Genomic DNA, 20624 nt, shown 5'->3' on the forward strand with positions numbered 1-20624 from the left:
TTCTCCTTGTGCCTGACTGTTATTTGTGAGCAGTGCATTAATCAGCACTCTCTGTCACGCTTTATTGCTTAATGATGAGGGTTAACTGACCACTTCCTAGTAATAATGAAAAACAGAGGTCAGCAATCACTGACTGAGCAAAGAGAGGATCACTTCCGACTTGTACTTTTACTCCTTCATCCTTGGGCAGCGACAAATGTGTCTGCTCCACCACTTAAACATGAACACTTATCTTCAAAGTTCATCTTAATTATAGATCAAGCCATGTCACGTGTTTACCCAATCGAAACAATCAGAGCCTCTGAGGCAGTTACCTAATTGAAGTCGATGTAATCATATGTGTGGGAAAACATTGTTCGATTTAGCAAAGTCTGTTTTAGGAGCGTGTAGTTACAGTCATAATGTGACATGTGGATGTGGCACTGGAGCTCCCCAGCCTGAACCTTTTTATGATGGTTCAGTAATCCACGTCCCTTCCAAGCACTGTAGTCTAATTTTTGCGTGTGCATACAGAAACTGCCATAGTTCGCCTTACTTGCAGGTTTCAATGATACTGGTTCACAAATTCATGTTGAAGGATGCTTTCAAATTTTTTTCTCAAGTTTCTAGTTTTACTACTGTTTTTGGTTTGTGCAAGCTTCACGTACATGGGACATCATGCTAGCTGCCGTGGTGGGGGGCCTCGCTGGCCGGTGGGCACACATGCTGAGGTGGGCAGAAGTTACCCCCATACCTGACCGGGCTGGGCAGGCAGTGTGCCCTGAGGGGGGGACAGCCAGCATTCATTCGCCTGCCTCCCATCAGCTATAGGGTGTGCTTGCCTCTGCCCACCAGCCAGAGGTGGACTGCACAGGGGGTGTGGGAGCGCAGAGCCTGCTCCTCCAGAGCTGCTCTGCTCAGTGGTTAGGACCTGAAAGCTCCATTTCCTCTTCCTACAAAGTTTTAGAAAAGCAAAGAACGTAAATTAAAAGCCAATGTTGTCAACATTTTCTAAGGTAAATATTTATTTGAACTCCTGAAGCTGAACTCCAGCTTATGAGGGAGATTTTGCAGTCTCCTGTACCAGCATGGCATATCAGGTGCTGTGGAGCTGCTGTAATGACTTCTGCTCTTCTTCTCAGGAGCATGCGGGCCAAAGAAGGAGAGGTGAAATGGGATGCATGTGGGACATCCAGCCCTTGGCGCAGCACTCATCTGCTACAGCAGCACCTGACGGACCACTGTCAGGCTGTGTAGCTGTCTGGTAGAAGTAACTTGGGGGCCAAACGGTGTTTATTGGGGTCTTTCTTGCTTCCATAAGTCTCTGTGGCTGCCCCCAGCTGTTTTCCCCATGCCTACAGAGAGCAGCAGTGGTGGCACCAGGCCTGTTTTGAGCTTACCCCTTTGGGGTAAGGCTCGGCAAATGAGGTCCCAGGGGCCATGAAAGCTTGTGGGCAGAGCTGGAGTTGCGTGCAGCAGAGCTGGGAGCAGCAGCATCTGGCTCCAGCTGCCTTACCAGCAGCCACTGCCTCGCATGGAGACCAGTACCCCAACCAGGGGGTTGTCAGCCTCCTTGGAAAGCAGTCTCTCTCAAAAATGCTAAACACTCAGAAAAATCAAGTTGTGGGAGCGACAGGTCAGGCTCAACGCAGTAGTAGACACTTTTATTATTTTTGGCCTTACTCTCTTTTAGCTTCAGTTTCCAATCTGTAAAGTAGAAACGGTTGCACCGTCTTCTAGGTGAATTGAGTCTTAGGTTTCCTGCATTCAGCCCTAACGGTGTAGAGATAGATATTCTCTTGGCTTTCTGCCCCCAAGTAATTTTCTTCTCAGCTGCTTCTGTTTATCCAGTTACCACCCATCTACATCCCCTGCCCTGTCTGCTTCTGGCCAGCACTCACCTGTGGACCTTCTCTTTTCTCCTTTAGTCATCAGCTTCCACACTCTCAGACTCTCCTGACCATTTCCCCACTTCCCCAGCTTCTCCAATATCCCAGTGCCTCCGACCACTGGCTCTCCTTTTTTGGGTGCCTTTCTCCTTTCAAGTCTACTACCTCCCGAAACTCCTCTCCTTTCTCCTCATTGAGCTCCTGGCAGTTCCCTTGCTCTTGCAACCTGTGCCTCGTTCCCCTTCCCTCCAAGCTCTTCCCTTGCCGCGTCCCAAGAGTGCAATGAGGATTTTCTGCATGGAATCCCTGTGCCAAAGCATTGCCTGACCCGTGGAAGAGATGGCTGGAGCACAAGCTCAGCTGAGACCCTCTGCCCTGGTCCACGCTCTTTGCAGAAGGAAACTTTGGAGGTTGGCAGCCAACCTCCACCAAAACCTTTGCAAATCATGTCACGTACAAACTGCAACTTTTCAGTGTTTTATACTGTGATCCGTTATAATTTTAAGTGATAATGTATGAGATGGCAAAAGGCACATCTGTGGTATCAGAGCAGTGATGCTTCAAAGGGTCTGTCTCAAAGTGTGAAGGCTCTTGAGCTTCTCAAATATGTCTGCGAAAAATGTAACACGGGGAAAAACTAACATGTTTCTCCCTACCCTTATTCACAAACTTACTTTTGCACTAAGCTTAGTACTTCTAGCTGATATATTCTTACACTCGCAAAATAAAATTCAGCCTGAGGCAGACATCCAGCATGGAAAATTTCAGCCCGAACTGCTAATGTGTGGTAAAGTTATAAGCAATAGAAAATGAGGTCTTAAAATGAGAAGTGTCAGGCAACCTTAACTATATGTAGTCCTACAAGATCAACTGATGATAATCTGGTTTTTGACAGATTTCTTCCAATTTGCAGATTGATTTTGACATATACTATACAAAGAAAGGGAAAAAAAGTCCCTGGAGTAGGACTCTCAGGTTTATACATACCACCTTGTAAGTAGTGAAAGCAGCGATCAACCATGCAGTCATTTTACCTTCTGCCAAACCTTTAAAACTGTACTGCAGAAAGTCCATAAAAAAATCGTAATAGAAAATCAAGGCACTGATGCACTGAAGCTGAGACCTGTTGACTCTGTGCCAGTCCTTATCTCATTCTCATAAATCTAAATGTAGGTTGCAGGTAAATGCTGAATTACAAAAATATTGCAGAAATTGTAACATAAAGCTTGCATTACGTGCATAAACAAAAGCCTAGGCTAGCATGCTGTTCAGATATGCATATCCAACACAATTTTAGTAATAAATGCTGACTTTCCACTAAACATTGCAGAATTCTGTCTTGTTCCAGGTCTCCCCCTCCTGTAGTCTGGGTGGGGTTTTTTTCCCCCATTTATGAGCTAAAAATCTGTCCAGGGTATTTCTCCAGAGTAGAACTATGAACTTTGCGTATTTGGTGATTTTAAGCACAAGCTAGGTGAAGGGAGTTGGGGTGGGGGCACATGGTTACCTTTAAGATAACATTTGTGGGAGGCCTCGCCTATCGGTAGAGGGGCACGGGCATCCTACGTGCCCAAACATGGCCATTGGCCTGGAATGTGGTTTGGGGATTATATAGCAAGCTGCATCCCAGCAGGCTTGTTTGCAGGCTGCCTGCAGCTGGCCTTTCCTTTTTTTTTGGTTGGAGTTTTTTTTGGTGTTGGGTTTTTTTTTGTTTCCAGATTGCACGTAAAACCTGTGTGAATGGTAATCACCCGTTCCCTAGATCAGACTCTGGCAGTGTCTACATGACTTTTAAAGTGTCTTTCAGTAGAGCCCTGCTGACAGCTCAACAATTATATAAAACGCTGCCTTCCTAAAAATCACTTCCCAGCAATATCGGTGCGTGAGGAGCTAGGAGAATCCAGTTACTTTCCTGCTGGGACATAATTTGTCATTTTTCAGAACCGTTCCACCTGGCTTACACAGTCTGGGGTAAAAATGTTTGCTTAGTCAGGTCTCTTTACCTGGGCAGGGTAACTTGGTGCTATATGTTTGTGGCAAAGACTGCAAAGACTTGTGTACATGGGTAACACTGTTTATTTTGAATACTCCATGGAAAATAAACTTTAGATGTGAATAACTCTTTCCATTATCAGCAATAAAATATGAAAATTCCAGCAATACAATCTCCATCTTTTATGGTAGCTCAGTTAGTCATAATTCATTCCTGGGAGGATTTCACTGGTATGTAGCCTAAATTTTTTTTCCTTACTTAATCTTACTCTCTTCATCAGGTCAAAATCTTTGTGTACTCTTTATTCTTAAAACTAGGCACATGCTTAAGTGCCCAAGGCAAAAGGGCTTGAGGCACGTGACTGGAGACTTGAACTAGGCTGTTACCATTTCCCGTCTCTAATTATCAGAGAAGTTACAGGCGGGTAAAGGGCTACTTTAAATTTTCTTGGTAAATCACTCCCTCCGGCTTCTAATCATTTCCGTTCCACTTCTCTGGACTTCCTCCAGTTTGTTTATATCTTCCAGTAATGAAGTGCCTGAACTGCATACAATATTCCAGGTGTGGCTGCAAAAGAAATGCTTAAAGAGAGCACTGCCATGCCAACTTGCTCTGCTGTGTAATGCTCCTACAGAAAGAGCCAGAGGTGTTATTGGCACTTAGTTCTCCTCTGCCGCATTGCTTTTTACATCCACATTATCCTCTTACTCCTAGGTGTCTTTTGATGTTGATGCTTTCCAAATTTTGCTTTGTTATTTTGCTTTGTTGTTAACTCTTTATTTTGGATTACTCCCTTAGTACAGGCAGTAGCATTTTTCCAACTGCAATTTTATTGCTTGTTTCCTGTCTTTGCTTCTAATTTCTCTACACCCTTTTGTATTATTTTTCTATCCACACTTATGCTGACAACTCCTCCTCCTTTCTTCCTACTTCCAATGAAAAGATCAAAATAAGCAGTAGTCCCTCTGATACTCCACAGGATATCTTCCCAGTGTGATAAACTGTCTGCATTTGGCAGTGGCTTATCCTCAGTAGGAATTTGCTGTAGAAATTCTTAATGGCAGAATTGGTATGCGGTCTTCTCATCAAGTAAATCTTGCTAAATAATAACAATGAACTGGATTCTAGATTTCTTGCTTACTGTATAAACAGTTTTTTCAGGTGAGGAATAGGGGAGAGAGAGGTTAGTGGATGAGAAATGTAGTGGATAAAATGAACTGGGCATTGTGCATCAGTGGATAAATAAAATACATTTCCTGCATGAGTGCATCTCCAACAGTATTTCCATGTCTGTGTACTTTACCCTTTAAAGTAAGTATTCCTGATCTTCTGGATGGCTCAACATCTTCAGGGACCATTACCTTGGAAATAGGAGGGGTAAGGACACTCCTAGAGGCAGGAGGAGTATGCTGTGCCCAGGAGGGAACTGCCAACCAGCACTACTTTTTTTCTGCAAAGAAATAGTGGATTTTTTATACTTACAGCCTGATTTCCTCTTATTCTTGGTGTAGACATCTAAACCTGGGTAAAATAGAGGTAAAGCACTGTCATTCCTATCCTGCAGAGTCTTCTGCTTGCTTTGCACAGGTGTAAATGGCTTTGTACTCTTGGACTAGTTTCAGCTTTGCCTTGCCAAAAACACTATTGCAGGAGAAAGTGTGGACCTCCAAGCAGTCCAAGAAAGCCCTTGGGGACAATGGTGTGCCACTTTCAGAGTCCAGAGTAGCTTTGCAGAGGTGTCATCTGGTCATATGCTCTCCCCACCATGACCTACAAAGACCTTTCAGGAGGTCTTTGTCCTCCTGAAACTCATGTCTGCCGTGCTTCTACAATATGTTGAGTTTTATTCTCGTATCATTTTTTGCTGAGTTATATAGCTGATGGGTAAACTCAAGACCAGGGCATAGGTGCCATCTGGAAAAAACAGTTTCCCCAGCTGCATCAACACTAGCGTAGAGAGGTCTTCTGTACCAGCGTTTATCCAGGCTTACAGGGGCTGTAATGGCAGGGCAAGTCAGGCTCCAGTTATATTTCCATAGCATCTATTTCCTTTCAAAAATTAGTTCACTTCCGCACTTCATCTTGTGTTACGACTACTTTAACTTTGGTCTTCTGGTTAACTAAAAGTCAGTCTGTCTCTTCGGAAAACCCCCGAAACCCAACAACGACCGATCTTTCCACATAACTTCTTAATTATTTCTGCATGTGAGTTTTGGCTGTGCTCCAGCTTTGAAATCATTATGCTGCTTCAGAGTGTAAGTAAGTGGGACTGGATTAATAAATTGTATGAAACATGGTGCCACACTTCATTATAATCCACTTATCAAAGTGGAAAAAATCTTTTAGTACATAAAGTGCATCTGCTTTTAATTTTCATTTTGATCTTTTCTTTGTGTTTTCAGACACGAGTGTGCCTTTTCAGGGAGGCTTTTAATGCTGGTGCCTGGCAGTTTCAAAGTTACTTCTGAAGGTGGCAAAACAGAGCTAGGAAATTTGGGATGTATTAGGAAAAGCATAGGACTGGATTATCCACTCTTAAATTGGAGTGCGCTACATCACACTGAAATCTGGCATAAGTAGAAGGCAGATCAGGTTTTTTATGTTAGTCACCTTTTTAAATTTTCCATTTTCTTAATTCAAATTTTATCACTCTTCCTTACAAAAATGTATTTCAGACAAGTGGATTTTTGCCTTTAGTCACTATAATTTTTCAAAGATAAAACAATTGCTTTTGATGCCAGTAGTGAAACCCACCATTTATGGAATACAAAAATACATTGTCAGCCATGTGAAACTGAGGTTAAGCTCGTACGATGACTTTACACTAGATGACCACCACCCTCAATCATCCATTTGCTTCACTGACCTCTTGCAAGCTTTGGATCTGATAGCTGTTGCTGAAGAGATTGGGCTTTGGCAATGGCTAACTTCTGTCACTTTAATGAGAAAATTGCTGTATTTTATAAAGATTAACCCAAAGGATTGTCATGCTGTTCATATGCTTCTTGCAAGCAATGACATTTCAGTTCACGTGAGTTTGTATTAAATAGCTACTTGCAGGAAACTAAAATTAATTCAATCTGCTTAGTACTACCGGAATTTTAATTATGAAAATTGAATTAGAACTGTAAAAAATCGTGTGTTCAAACATACCCCTGTGAAGTTAAATGTGAATAGACTGAGGAGGTTTTTATTTTGTTTTTCTTAAATGTATTGAATGCAAGGGGTGAGGATACATACCACAAAGGAGCAGCTACCCTAATCCAGGGGTGAATTCTGGATATAAATTCTATAGAAATTGGTCTTTAGTTTTCACTGAGCAAAACAAATTTTGAAACAGCAATTACGTCAATTAGGCAGAATGATCTTTGAAAGTAGAATGGAATAATTCAATTTATGGCTTGGTGATGTTGTATTTATGCCCTGAGATGACTTTTTTCTGTTGCCCTATATCTCTTTTTTCAGTTTTGTTTTCAGTGGCCACCATCATTTGGGGTGAAATTTGACATATTTGTTTTTACCTAAATATTCATTCCCTTATAATGACGGGAAGGCCTGATCCCTTCAAGATCTCACTCTAGCGTGTGAATTATGTGTCTGAAAAATTTGGTATGCTTTAAAAGATGATTATTTTTTTTATTATTTTTTTTTTTACCAACTCCCAGTGGTAACTTTATAGGTGTTGAAAATGCCAGATGCAGATTGAGTCATCCGTGGCTTTAGTTGTTCAAGACCTAGGATGATTCCAGTGTGAAAGATCACTGCTTGATTTATTTCTGTGGCAAAGCAAATTGCAATTCCTAGTGGAAAAAGTGCTGTAATGAAGGCGTGGGTCTGGTGCCCAGTGTGGCGGCTGTCACCAAAAGGCAAGCTTTGCTCTCGCTTTGAGGTCATCCTGATGCCAGTGCTGTGGCAGAGGCATCAGATCCAGCGTGCCTGGCTGAAGGGGGCCATGGGGGTGTCACTTGCGAGATAATCTCCAGTAAAATTTGGGGTAATTAGACGAAGCTTCGATTCATCAGTGGTTTTGCTGCTGTGTGACACTTCGCTCAGCCTCTTGAGGTCAGATGAGTAAGCAAAGGGTGAAGTAGCTGTTTTCAGGGGCGTGGGAGGGTTGCCCTGTCCCCGTCAGGGGTTTGTGAACAAGGATCGTGGACAGAGCTACCTGGCAAGCCTGACCTGAATTTGGGGGGTGGAGAGGGCTCTGCAGCCTGGAAATTCTGCACCTGCTTTGGGGGGGGTGCTTGGAAAGACCCAGTCATCCCTTTAAAGATGAAAATAGCGATTGTAATTGGTGTAATACACTTTCTGCTACTTAATTTACACTTTTTGGTTTAGGTTTTTGCAGTATTTTAACAGTAAACGTACTGTGAAATTTCATTATAATTGTCAAATCTTATCCTGTCCCCTCATCCACTTTCTTCTGACTGTTTCTTCAGGTTTACCTGAAGAAATAACAGAGAGCTGAGGTTCCGGATAAAAATAAATAAATGGAGAGAAAAATGAAGAAAATAAATAGGCAGACATATACATATTTCAAAGAGTAACACAGACTCCTTTTTAAAAAGCCAGCAAACAAATGCAGAAAACCTTTACGTTCACTTTGGTGAGCATCTAATATTACTTTGGTCAACATTTCTGTGTTTGGGATCTCAAGAGATTCTGCTAAAAGGCTCTGTTGTGAGATTCTGCTAAAAGGCTCTGTTGTAATGGTATTGCTTGCAGCCTTTAAAAGAAAATTATTACTGACCAGGGTTCCAGAGTAAAAGATTTGTCAACGTATGTGCTGACAATATTTTAAATTGTCGCTATTATTCGTAATCATATTCATTATTATGAATTTAGCATATTTCCAGTCTGAGCTGTAGTAAACTGTACATGAAAAATGCAAGAGAAAAATATGCTTTGAAGATAATGTGTCATTCACACAGAATAAAATTTATGATCTGCTGAGCATGCTAAATGCAAGAACATAGCAGGCTTGAACTTCAAAATGTTTGCAAAAACCAAAGGGTAGCTACTTTTAAAAAAAAAGAAAGTTAACAGAACATTTTCACTGAGATCAAGAGTTGGGAAAAGTTTTACTTTGTGAAACAAATTGTCTATTTTTGTAGTAATATTCTATATAAATAGCATGCATCTCATTGAAGGAGTTGGTCTGGAATTGCAAATTATAAAATGGAGTTGCAAAACACAGAATTAATGCTGTATACCTTGATTTTTCTGTCTGTCTGTCCTGTGAGAATAGAAGTTCTCTCTTAGTTTGCCTGTTCCCATATGATTAGTGCAAAGACGATTTGATACATGCCTGAATGTATCAGTAGGATAGTGGGGCAGATTAAGCAGTTTGAAATAGTGAATAGAGCGTTACAGGCTTCAGCCCCGTATGTGCTTAAAGATACAAATATTTTTATGGAGGTGAATATTTTCAGTAGAGTATTCACTGAAGGAGTATGGCTTAGGGAGCCATACAGTCAGCCAGAAATCCTTACATTACCAATTAATGCTCCATATTCCAGAATACACCCCCCACACTCTCTCAAACACTCCCTTAAATGAACTTGATATTTCACACAAATCTTATTTTACACTGTGTACTTCCTGAAATCCAGTTGTAACAGTGAGCTAATTGTAGAGCAGGATACTACACCACGTATGGAAATGTATCAGAGCGGTTGACCACTTTTATCAGCACAAATGGAAGGGCATTGCAGTTGCAGTTTAAGGTTTTTGCATGATGCTTATTTAAAAAGCCTTTCCAGTCCTTCTAGACCATTTCTTGTACATTGAAATTTTCCACTAGAGTGCATTGAAATTTGTAGTATGTCAAGAATGCCTTATCAGATTTTTAGCATGGGAAAGCAGAAGTAGGCATCATGCATGCAACATGATCTCTTATAAATCTATCATACATACTACTCTGCAGATAACAGGATCTGGAGACTTCAAAATTAGTCTTCAGTTAAAATTTAAACCAAAATGAAAATTTGGAAACTTGCTGTGAAAGAAAATGCTGTAAAATATTAGATGTGTGATTTTGTCAAAACAACGTCCTCTAAAGCTCACTGTATTACTGTATCCATTATAATCTAAAATCAAAAGCAACGGAACTGAAAACTAATTTCAAAACAGAAACAAAATGATTTAGCTCGATAACAGGATTATCGTGGTGTTTGTAGATATTTTTCCTTGGTTTTCCTCCTAAACAGATTTCCAATGCTGGGTGATTTCAGTGAATCGGAAATGCTTTGCAAAGATCAGATACTTTTCCTATTCCTTTTCTGTGCTATCTCTTCAGCATTTCTTTGACCACATGAAAAGGGAGTTACCGCATAGTCAGTCATGTGGCCATGTTTAGATTTCCAACATGCTGAACCAAAAGCCTTCTTAGCTCCTCTGGATTTCAGGAGGCCCCAGCTGTCCTCCGTGACCGACTATTGATGTGGCTGGTTGGTACAAAAACTGCCTCTGTTGTGGAGGTGACAGTGGGAGCCCCGGAGATGGTTCCAGTACCAGTTTGGGGCATATCTTGTCTTGCTGGCTCAGTCCCTGTGGATAATGAGATGGCTGGAGCACCAGGCACAGGCTTGTATAGAGGCTTTCAAAATTCTGCAGCACGTTTTTAGCATGGCAGAAGAAAGTGTGCACATGTACCTCAAATATGAGATATTTATGTATATTTTCTTGCTCACTGGTCTCGCTGTTGTTAACAGGCTTCATCTCTGCTGGATGGTTTCTCCTGCAGAAAATAGTAGCCTCTTTTGGGCCACATCCCATGCTCCCTTGCCAAATTTCCTCTCTCTCCTTGATCCCTCTCATCGGTGCCCTTTCGGTGTGCTTAAAATAGTGAGTGAGAACCATTTTTATAACTTCTCATCTCCTTTGCCAGGATCACCAGACCGTACCAATTGTTTTTGTTAACCTGGTCTCAGCCCAGTGTGAAAGCAAGTTTCCTGGGAAGGTGAAGGGGCAGGAGACAGTCGAAATTGGCGGAGCACTGGAGTCTGTGCTCTTAGATGGGCATAGGGAGTGCTTAAAGTATGGCAATTTGAAAACTTTCACATATAAAGCATCAGGGGACACAGCCCTCCCTGCTCCACTTCCAGAAAAAATGGGAAATTCGGGTTTTTATCTGTAGTCACCGTTGGAGGAAGCGCTGCTAGTTCATCTGTGCTTTCAAACTTCGGCTTTCTGGAGGAAACAAGTGCGGTAGTTAACGCGCAGAGCATTAAGTCGTTGTTCATGACGTTCATGACCACCTAAGGACAACCTGCAGCTCTTTCTCCGGGATGCTGAGTAAGAATTGTTAGCATATTTCAGATTAGGCAGAGAAAAAAGGTCAGGTGATCACAGGCCAACACGCTGGATTTGAGAATGTTTTTGTCAACACTGTTTAATTATGACATTTTATAATTAAATAGCAGTTAAACACAAGGTTTAAAGCACATAGAAAATTTAGAAAAAGAACTGTGTTGCAGAAATTCGTAGACTATCCTCACTATCTGAGCACCAGCTGATGTGCCTGTGCTTTTAAAAGAGCCCTAGCTGGGTTTTGAAGACCCTGCAGAAAATGATGCTGTTGAGACTATGTTTTTATCCATGTCCCAGGTAATTTTAATATGCTTTGCTTGGGTATATGAAATAAGCTGTAGCCATACCTTTGACTGCAGTGTAAATGTGCCCTATGAAATCACCAGTTACTGGCTGAATGGAGGAAATAATACATTTAGAAGGTAAATGAGAAGACTGAAGAAAGAGTTGTGGAACAGGAGAGGGGTAAAAGACTGAAGATGAAAGTAGGTAAAGGAGAAGGTTAGAAAATAAATTTTATTGAAGGAAAGAAAAAGGAGGCGGGAGTAGAAAGTAAAGAGACTTACAAAAATACCATAAAAATGGTAGATAAATTAATCCAGTAATATAAAAGGGTAAAGAAACTGAAAGATGTCTTGGGATCTAGAAGTAGCAGAAGGTAATTGAGAATGAGAAGCAAGCAGGAAATATGCCAGATATGGTGAGTATTTTGCCAAAATCAAAATAAATTTTAATTAAGTCTCTAATTCATCATAAAGGAGGGAAAGCTCTAAATTCTTGCTTCAGAGAAGGATTTAGACTATACCTATGCTATAAGCACACTCTGTAATAATGTTACTAATAGATCAATATTGTTGTCTTGAGTGATTGGCAGATACAGCCTTTCTCTGCAGCTGAAAAGCGTATTGTCTGGGAATTACATGGTCACATGAGTAAAGCTGTGGAATAATAAGGGAGATAGACCCTGAAGTCAGACTGAATTTTGGGAAACCCTGAGATTCGATATCTAAAATACAAACCCCAAGCGTTCGGTATATAAAATCAAGGGGCAGTATTCATATCTAAGTTCTGTACCTTGTCTGTGGCATTTATAAGTTTATTCTGCATTACACGCAAATCTCAGTGTGAGGAATCAAGTTTATTAGTTTACTGTGGTCAGACTGGACTGGTTTAAACAGAGCTGAGGAAGTTAATTATCAAATGTCTCAGGTGGGTCTAGCAATAAGTAACTAGTTATGGAGAGAGGGACTCGCCGTGGCTGCAGCCTTTGGAGCTGCAGCGAGGGGACAGGTCCTGCCGTTGCATGCGGATGGCCGCCTGGGAGGGACTGCCCTAATCTGTTTCCCAGGTTGTTCAAACCAGTTCAAGAGCAGTAAAACAAGGTTATGTAATTGACATGTGATGTAGCCTAAAATAGTGACTGCAAACATAGGCTGCTGTTGCTGGGCAGTTGTCAACTGCTAAAAAAAAAAAGAAAAAAAAAAAAAAAAAAGCCCTCAACTGTGTAACAAATGGACCTTTTAAATGAAAACGCAGTTCTGATTTCCATTGAATAGCAGGTATTTTCCTTTTACTCTTTAATTGCAAGAAATAGAGGCTCTGTGAAAACTGAAATTTGGAAAGAGATTCATCATCATACTTATTGTGCTGATTTATTTGAGAGTACCTACCTACTGCAGATGGTGAAATAAAAACCTCAGGTATATGCAGTTTGTTTCTTGGTAGCATGATACAACTCCTGTCAAACAGAAAATATTTTTCTCTATGTGGAAAATCATTGTGACAAGTCTTAGCAGTAATTTTATTTATATATTGGCCATTACAAGGTAGAAATAGTTTATTTTTATTAATTAAAAGAGCTTATATGGATTACAGAGATAACATCCGTTTCGCAAAATCTGTGAAGGTTTCGGAGCTGGATGAAAGGAACACATCACATAGCTCAGTGAGCACAAACGAGAGGTTAGGATGTGCAGATTATGTGATTTCTTCCTGTAGGAGGCAAAGCCCTTCATTAGGGCTATACCAGAAAGCAGAAAAACCTGGTGTTGAGTTCTGTTTGCTGACCAATGCTCTTGAGGTGAGAGGCCTCCCTTAGAAAATCCTGATGATTTTCTGCAGCATGTTTTCTTTGTCTTTCCTTCAGCAGGGAAGGTCTGTAGCCCAGTTCAGAAGGGTTGCAACCTGAACCCAGTTCAGAAGGGGCTGGGCTCATACAATCTGATGGGCTGGTGGGTAAAGGGAAAGGGAAGGGACAGAGTTGAGCAGTAAATAACATTTATGGAATTAAGGGAAAATTAGTGTAGAATTACAGCCATTCAACCCAGATTTTTTTCTCCCCTTCATTCACTAGTGTTCAGTAAAATGGGTGGTTATGTTGGTAAATACTGATAGGAGCAGCAGGAGTATCTTTAGAGGAGTTCCCTGCACTAAGGATGCCCAGTGTAACAGCTATACACACCTGCTCGAGCAGGTGCTGATAGGTACTCCACGCCGTAAGGCTTTTACACGTATCATTGTTATTGTGGAGATAATCTTCCTGCTTGGGAAATACGGAGAGACCTAAGCCCTTATTCCAGCCCAGAAGGTGCAAAAGGGATCCTAGCTCCGATGTGCAGATCTGTAAGGCAGGGCTGGAGGTGGCTTCCAGCTCCTCTCTCCTCAGACCCTGGAAGAAGGCTTGGCTGCTCCGGCAGCCTGCAGGGAGAAGACAACTTTGCAATTCTGTGAGTCAAAGTATTAATCTTACTGTGGAAGAAGAAGGAAAGTTTGGGCATTTTACATGTGTTTTGATGTGCTTCAGTGAGATGCTATTTTAAAAGTTGAGTTTTTTTCAAACTTCTGCTTTGTTTGGTCCTTAGCTGCCACTCCTGTTTTCTCACTTTCCTGTCCTTTTGCGAGGCTTCCTCAATCACGTCTTTGTCTTGGGACACAAAGCACTCTGGTTTCAGACGTCGTACCCGGAGTGGCTTTTGGACTTTTCCCTTACGTTTCCCAGGGGATGTTGCAGTGGGCGTGTAGCTCTAGCAGAGGAAAAAAGAGAGTTGGCTGCTCAGGTAAAAGCGGGAAAGAACGTGTGGAAGGCATCGGTGCCGCAGGAGGAGCTGGGCGTTAGTGGCACGCAGGCGAGCATGAGTCAACAACCTAATGCCATTGCCAAAAGCCAGATCTGGTCCAGGATTGCATTAGCAGGGCTGTTGTGTGCAAGATGCAGGAAGTAACCATTTTATTGGGCTTAGTGATGGTGAAACTCAGCAAGAAAAATGCACCCGGTTTTTGAGCACTCTCTTTTATGAAAGAAGCTGGAGGAGAATAAGAGGAATGACGACAGATTTAGGAAACATGACCTATGAGGAAAGATTGAGAGAACTGGATTTGTTTAGTCTAGCAAAGGGATGGGGAACATAAATCTTTCGATAGGCATGAGATTGTTGTAAGAAGGTGGCGATGTATTACTCTCTATATCTTATCTATATCTATTACTCTCTATATCTACATCTCTTTCAGTTGCAAAATATTCCCGTTTGGGTTAAATGCAAAAGGAAAAAACACAGCTTCAAGGCTAGCTAATCAGTAGTCTAATCACGGGGCTTGTAGGGAAGTTGCAGAATACCTTTCCTCAGAAGGTTTTAAGACAAATTTAGAGAAAGGAAAAAACAAAACCTGCCTCAACTGTTAAGCTAGTCTTATCATGCTTCTATGAGTGGGCTTGAATTAAACAGTCTTTGGATCCTCTTCCAGCACTACGCTTTTTTTTTTCTTACAAAATTTAACATTTGATCATAGTAGTTGCTATTTTAACAAGAGAGCAAAAATGTAGAAGACTCATTAATGATTTGCAGTTCCTCCTGACTTAGACTTCAAAAAACTGGGGGGAAAAAAAATTTTTAGGAGGAAGATAAAACGTGGAATATTTCAAAAATTTCTGTAATTTCTAATTTTTCCTTGCACAGTAACAGAAATATTACTGACAAGAAATATTTATACCCCATTCCTATTGCAACCTTAAATGTCTGGAAGTATTGTGCCCCCTTGAAGAGCACAGCAGCACTCTGTACTTGAGCTCATCTTAGCAAGTCAGTTTTTGGGACCAGTGGCTCAATCATTGTGCTGGAGTTTTAAAATGGGGAAAGGCACAACTACTTCTGCAGCCTCATTATGGCAGTAATTCATAGGCCAAATAAGAACAGCTTTTTTCTCCCCTCCTTTACTGCTGAATTTTGCTTGTTCAAGAAAATGTAGTAAGAGGGAAGACTGAATTTCATGAATACTTCATTTTTGTTTTCTTTTGTAAGCCTATAAAAGCAGGCAATTAAAGAGTCTTTGCAGGTGAGAGAGTTGGAAACATTGAAGTATTTTTGTGCGTACATTTGGATGTATCATTCTGTGGTATGTAGTGACACAATAACCTGGAAAGTGCAGACTCAAATATTCCTCTAGCTCTACTGTGAATAGGACAGATCTCTATTTCTTCTTAGTGCGTAACTGTGTAGTACCTATTAATTATTTATTTTGAACAGGAAATTTTCCTGGCATCTTTCGTAACTCTGTATTTTAGATGGAACAGGAATTAGCTCGCGTAAGTGCACTCAGTGGTGGCATATGTAAAAATTACTTTCATCTTAATGCATTTAGCACATGGGAGATGAGAATTCGATATCTACTTTGTCACTTTCCAGCCCACTTGTGGGTGATTAAACTGGATAAAAAGAACAACCAGATTAAGCTAAACACAAACTACACAAGCAGATCGATATGTGTCTTGAAAGAGTTGGAGATCTAGCACCACAAAAACATCAGCCTCTTTGCAGGACAGTCTCCATCACCTTACTGAGATCCTGAAGAGCCCTGGAGGTCTTGAGAGAGCTGCATCAATTTCAGATGTGTAGGTTTTTGTTTTGATTCTGAAGTTGAGGGGCATGAGTGAGGTTCATGCTACACAAATGGAAGATACTGATTCATTATGAGGGTCTTTGCTTTACTGACTTATTTTACAAAATTGGTTTTATGTGAAGTGTACCATATTTGATTGCATGGAAATCTGAAGCCATTTTTTTCATCATAGATTAAAAAAAAAATTAACTTTTTAACTGAAAAACTGTTCATTGTTATTTCATAGCTGTACTCTACATAGCGTGTTTGCCTGAATGCTGATCTGTTCTGTTTTTTAAGGGATTTCGAGTTACTTCCATTAACGTAAGCCTTCAGATGACTGTGGTTATTTAATTTTTTTTTTTTTTGAAATTAAAAAAATTGGCAAGAAGACATTTGCTTTTTGGAAAGACTTTTGCCTTGCTTACTAGAAAAACTACTTACAGATTTTGTACCATACGTTAGTATTCAGAGATGCGCAATTCAAAAACTGATGAACCTTTACTAAGTTATGTTTTCTGAAATTATTTGGTCTAGAGTATAGGCCAGAAAGTAATAATTGCCGGCTACCTAAACCATTTGAAGGGTGATTTACAGAAGTATTCTGCTATTGTGGGAATATTTCTTATGAAGTCACAGTGTGACAGTGATTAAATCAAATAAACATTTCCACAATATTTAAGAATGTGACCCAAGTAATTATCCTGGAGTACATAAATGTTAACCTCTTTTTATTAAACCCATTAGCTTTTGAAAGCGCTAGTGAAAAATGTTGACTTAACAGGTGTACAATTTCGTAGAGCAAACTGCCTTCAGGGTAGTTCTGCAATGGGGTTCATTTTGCAGCATTAGAGCTGACTTGTCATATTAATAGCCTGCACCCGCCTGTGGAAGCCTAAAAATGGTATTGCAGCACTCTGTGATGTACAAAGGACATTGTATGAGCACTGAGCAATCGTACTTGCATTCCTAGCAGAAAATAACCATTTTTCCCCTCTCCCCACAAAAAGAGAGTATACCAGTATTTGTAAGGGCACATAAACCATCTTTATACTGTATATCATTATTTTAAACACTTCTGTTTTCTGCTTTAATTTTACTTTCGTGCTATCTGCGTGATATTTCTTTAGGAGATGTGCTCAAGTCAGTACAGAGCAAAAATGTAAATAGGAATTAAGTTGACTTTTCTCTCGTGTATCTGGTTTTTGTATAGATCGCATCATAAAATAAACGTTGTGTGATAAGCAGGCTTTCATTTTGTGATTAGCTGAGAATTTTATCTTTTTATTGTTTAGTAGGCCTACTTAAAGACCAGCTGATAGATACTGGTGCTGTCACTATATTGTACAACTTGATTTTATGCCTGACTAACTTCATGAGCTCATATTCATGAATTATTTTGCTTAAGTTTTATTGTTTTTCATCTGTGTCACAGTGCTAGGTAAGGTTCCTTAATAAAAACCTTTATTTGCCCCTCTGCTTGTTGTTTAAACACCTAAAGCATTATCCTAAATGATGATACCTTTGTGATATTACAGTAACACTTCGCTTACTCAAATAAGATCGGTTCTCTTTGTGTGCAATGCTCAGTAAAGAGATGCAAGAAACAGCCCAAACTTCAGTTTACTGTCTAAATAGATAATATTGGGTAAGGGTGAAGGGAAGTCAGATGCAGAGATAGAAAATTACTTATCTGAAATTTTAAGGCAATCTCCTGAAAGAACGCAAAACAGAAGCCAGGTCTCCTGTGTTCCATGAATATTCTCTTTGTCTTTCCCCGAGGAAGTATGTGTGTATTGTGGAAAATATCTTGGCAAACGTATTTTGTACCTCTTGTCCTACAGCAGCTCTGTCCCCTTATCGAGCCTGCATCTTTGCTCCCGCTTCCCGCACGTGTTGGCCTCCTGCGCATTTCAGTGCAGCTCTGCTTCTGAGCCCTGCCCAGGCTTCCCCTCCCCACCCACGGCTGGTGCTCGCTTCGGTCATTGGCGTCAACTTTAACGTTATTTGTACAGCTCTTGGGTTTCTGCACATCTTGCCTGCTTCATTCATGACCTGCTTAGGAGTCTCTCTGCTTGGTTGCTGGTTGGTGTTACTGCATTTGCAGTCTGAATTTTTTTTTCCTCTACCTTGCAGGTTTTTTTTCCTCTACCTTGCATTTCAGGCATCTTTGTTATGAACTTGTGTTTAGTTTACGGAGTAATGAGTTTCTTACCTTATGTGTAAAATGCCTGTCCCTGAGACACAATAGTTCTTACAGCGCCTGCTACCTAAGCCTGCAACACGCTGTTGTATTTTACACAGGACTTTTTTGTTGAACTTCATGTGCTGGCAAATCGTGCAGCTTGCCTTACAGTCTGTTGTACTTCTGTGTGCTGTGTCCTCTCCTTTCATCCCTCCTCTGGAAACCCTCTGCATGGCTTTTTGTCGTATCTGCTGCAAACTGTTTGTTCTGGCCGCCACCTCTGGATTGAGGCAGCTAAAATAATCTATTGCTCTCGCTTCTCCTGTCACGCTGCACCAACCCCTCATGGCTTCCTTTATTCTTCCACATCAAATTCAAGCACCTTACTTTGAAAAGTCCACGTGGTTGTGCCCTCGTCTGATACACTGCATCCGTTTGCTCTACCTATGTTCCTCCCACAAAGCAAAATGCTTTTTGAGTCTCCAAGTTGTTAAATGCCAGCCTATTTCCCTGGCTGCCATGTATTTCCCTTCTGCTAAATGTTGTGTGTTAAATACCTGCTGTCTCCTCAGGATGCTTTACAGAACTGAGATAATACAGTTGTGATTTAAGCCTGTTTTGGTAAACCCTTCAGAAACCTTCTGCTGTATAGAAGGTAACTGATTAAATCGGAAATCAAGCACTCGGTGAACTGGTTGAAGAGAGTGGAGTATATAGGGAAAGTTAACCTCTACTTTGGACTTCTACTTTAGATTGTGAACTTCTTTAGCATGAGAATGGCCCCAGTTTTGTACCATAACTAAGTTGTCAGGCTGCTCTGCGATACGGCACGTGTAAGAAGATTTGAAAAAGCTCAAACCAATCATTTGTTTTTTGCAAAAAGAAAAATTCCAGTCCTGCTTAGAAAAAAGAAACGAGATCTCTCTTGTGAGTGACACACCAAAACTCTTTCCCAAATTAAACAGAAGAGATACTCATAGTAGGGCCCGTGACAAGTCACCAAGATTATTGGGACGGCTAAAGAATGGGATTGGGAATGTCTGCATTAGTAAGAAGCTCAAAATGACTGCAAAACAGCAGAGAGAACAAATTGGAATGTGTAAATACATCCTCTAATAATGCGTTTTTGTTTTGGTTCATTCAGGACAGCACAACTACCTGTGTGCGGGAAGGAATGACTGCATAATTGATAAGATTCGGAGGAAGAACTGCCCAGCCTGTCGATTACAGAAATGTCTGCAAGCTGGAATGAATTTAGGAGGTAAGCAGAATATTAATAGTTTGGTCTCTTAATTCGATTAGGCAAAAACATTGGAAATGTGCAGCATTTTTATAGTTCTGGCAGCTACATAATCTCAAAAGTGTAAGGTGGAATTATCCTGAAGAAGTGCTTAATAGCTAATAAACTCTATTGTCATTCTAAATCAGGTTTTGGAGATATGTATTTTATGGCTCAGAAAAAAAGAAAAGTGGGTGTTTTATGGTGACAGTAATTTTAGTGGAATCTCATCTAGCTAAAAGTGTTAAGATTTCAAGTATTACGTGCTTTTTTTTTTTGGTGATGAGAGAATGATGGCATTCTCTCATCCGAATACTGAAAAAAATTTTACACCCTCATGAAAGCAAATTCACACATACTGAAACCTCTCAACTTTTTTTGTTGCTTATTCAACATTTATATTGATTTATTTCCACGACTGTTTGGATATGCAATAATTTTGATTATGTTACTCCATTTTTCATATACCAACAACAAAAAGGCAAATCCTTTTCTTAATAATTGTATTTTGAAGTATTTTGAAATTATTTTGAAAACAGTATGATAGCAAAACTTATAAGCTTTTTCTGTTGTTTTAATTCTTCAATTGCAATGTCTACACAATTCTGTCTGTGCTTCAGTGAGCATCTTGTTTCAAGTCATCACCTGAGCAAATTGTATTACAAATCACTTTTTCCCAGCACTCTTAGGTTTATTATGTTGACTGTGTATGGGGGTTTGGATACTGCTGCAGGTCCTTTCCCTGATGCACAGAGTGACCCTTCCCTTAGAGTGTTTTCACTGTTCCAGAAAATTATAACATGGTTACATTAATTCTTCCAGATCATTTCCTATCTCGCAATTTGCTTTTTATCCTCCTGGACCTGTTCTCCTGGTAGCTTAGTTTAGTTCTACAGACAAATTTAGCTGCTTGTCTTTCATAGGTTATATGCAAAATCCTGGTTCCTGCCTGCTGCCTGGTACCTTTTTCTACTTCCCAGACTTCTTTTTCTGTCTTGTCTCCTGGCAGAAATACTCAAGCAAATCCCTCCTTACTTTTTTTAGGGAGAGTAGCCCTGTTAAGACCTCTTTCAACCCCTTTCCCAATTTTGAGATGCTGCATCTCCCCCGGGCCCC

General features: G+C 40.5%; 1 protein-coding gene across 7 annotated transcripts in view; it reads left to right on the forward strand.

Moving 5' to 3' along the window:
• NR3C2 (nuclear receptor subfamily 3 group C member 2) overlaps window positions 1-20624 on the forward strand; it is a 219030-nt gene that overhangs the window by 137290 nt on the left and 61116 nt on the right. For all 7 annotated transcript variants that reach the window (XR_012775620.1, XM_075500932.1, XM_075500936.1 and 4 more), the window contains one exon: window positions 19374-19490. Coding sequence is in view for 6 of the 7 variants with exons in the window: in XM_075500932.1 (XP_075357047.1) it covers window positions 19374-19490 (117 nt within the window). In the remaining variant the exon portion in view is untranslated. The remainder of the gene's footprint in view (window positions 1-19373; window positions 19491-20624) is intronic.

Source organism: Mycteria americana, chromosome 4, assembly GCF_035582795.1.
Source record: "Mycteria americana isolate JAX WOST 10 ecotype Jacksonville Zoo and Gardens chromosome 4, USCA_MyAme_1.0, whole genome shotgun sequence".
NCBI classification, from domain to species: Eukaryota; Metazoa; Chordata; class Aves; order Ciconiiformes; family Ciconiidae; genus Mycteria; species Mycteria americana.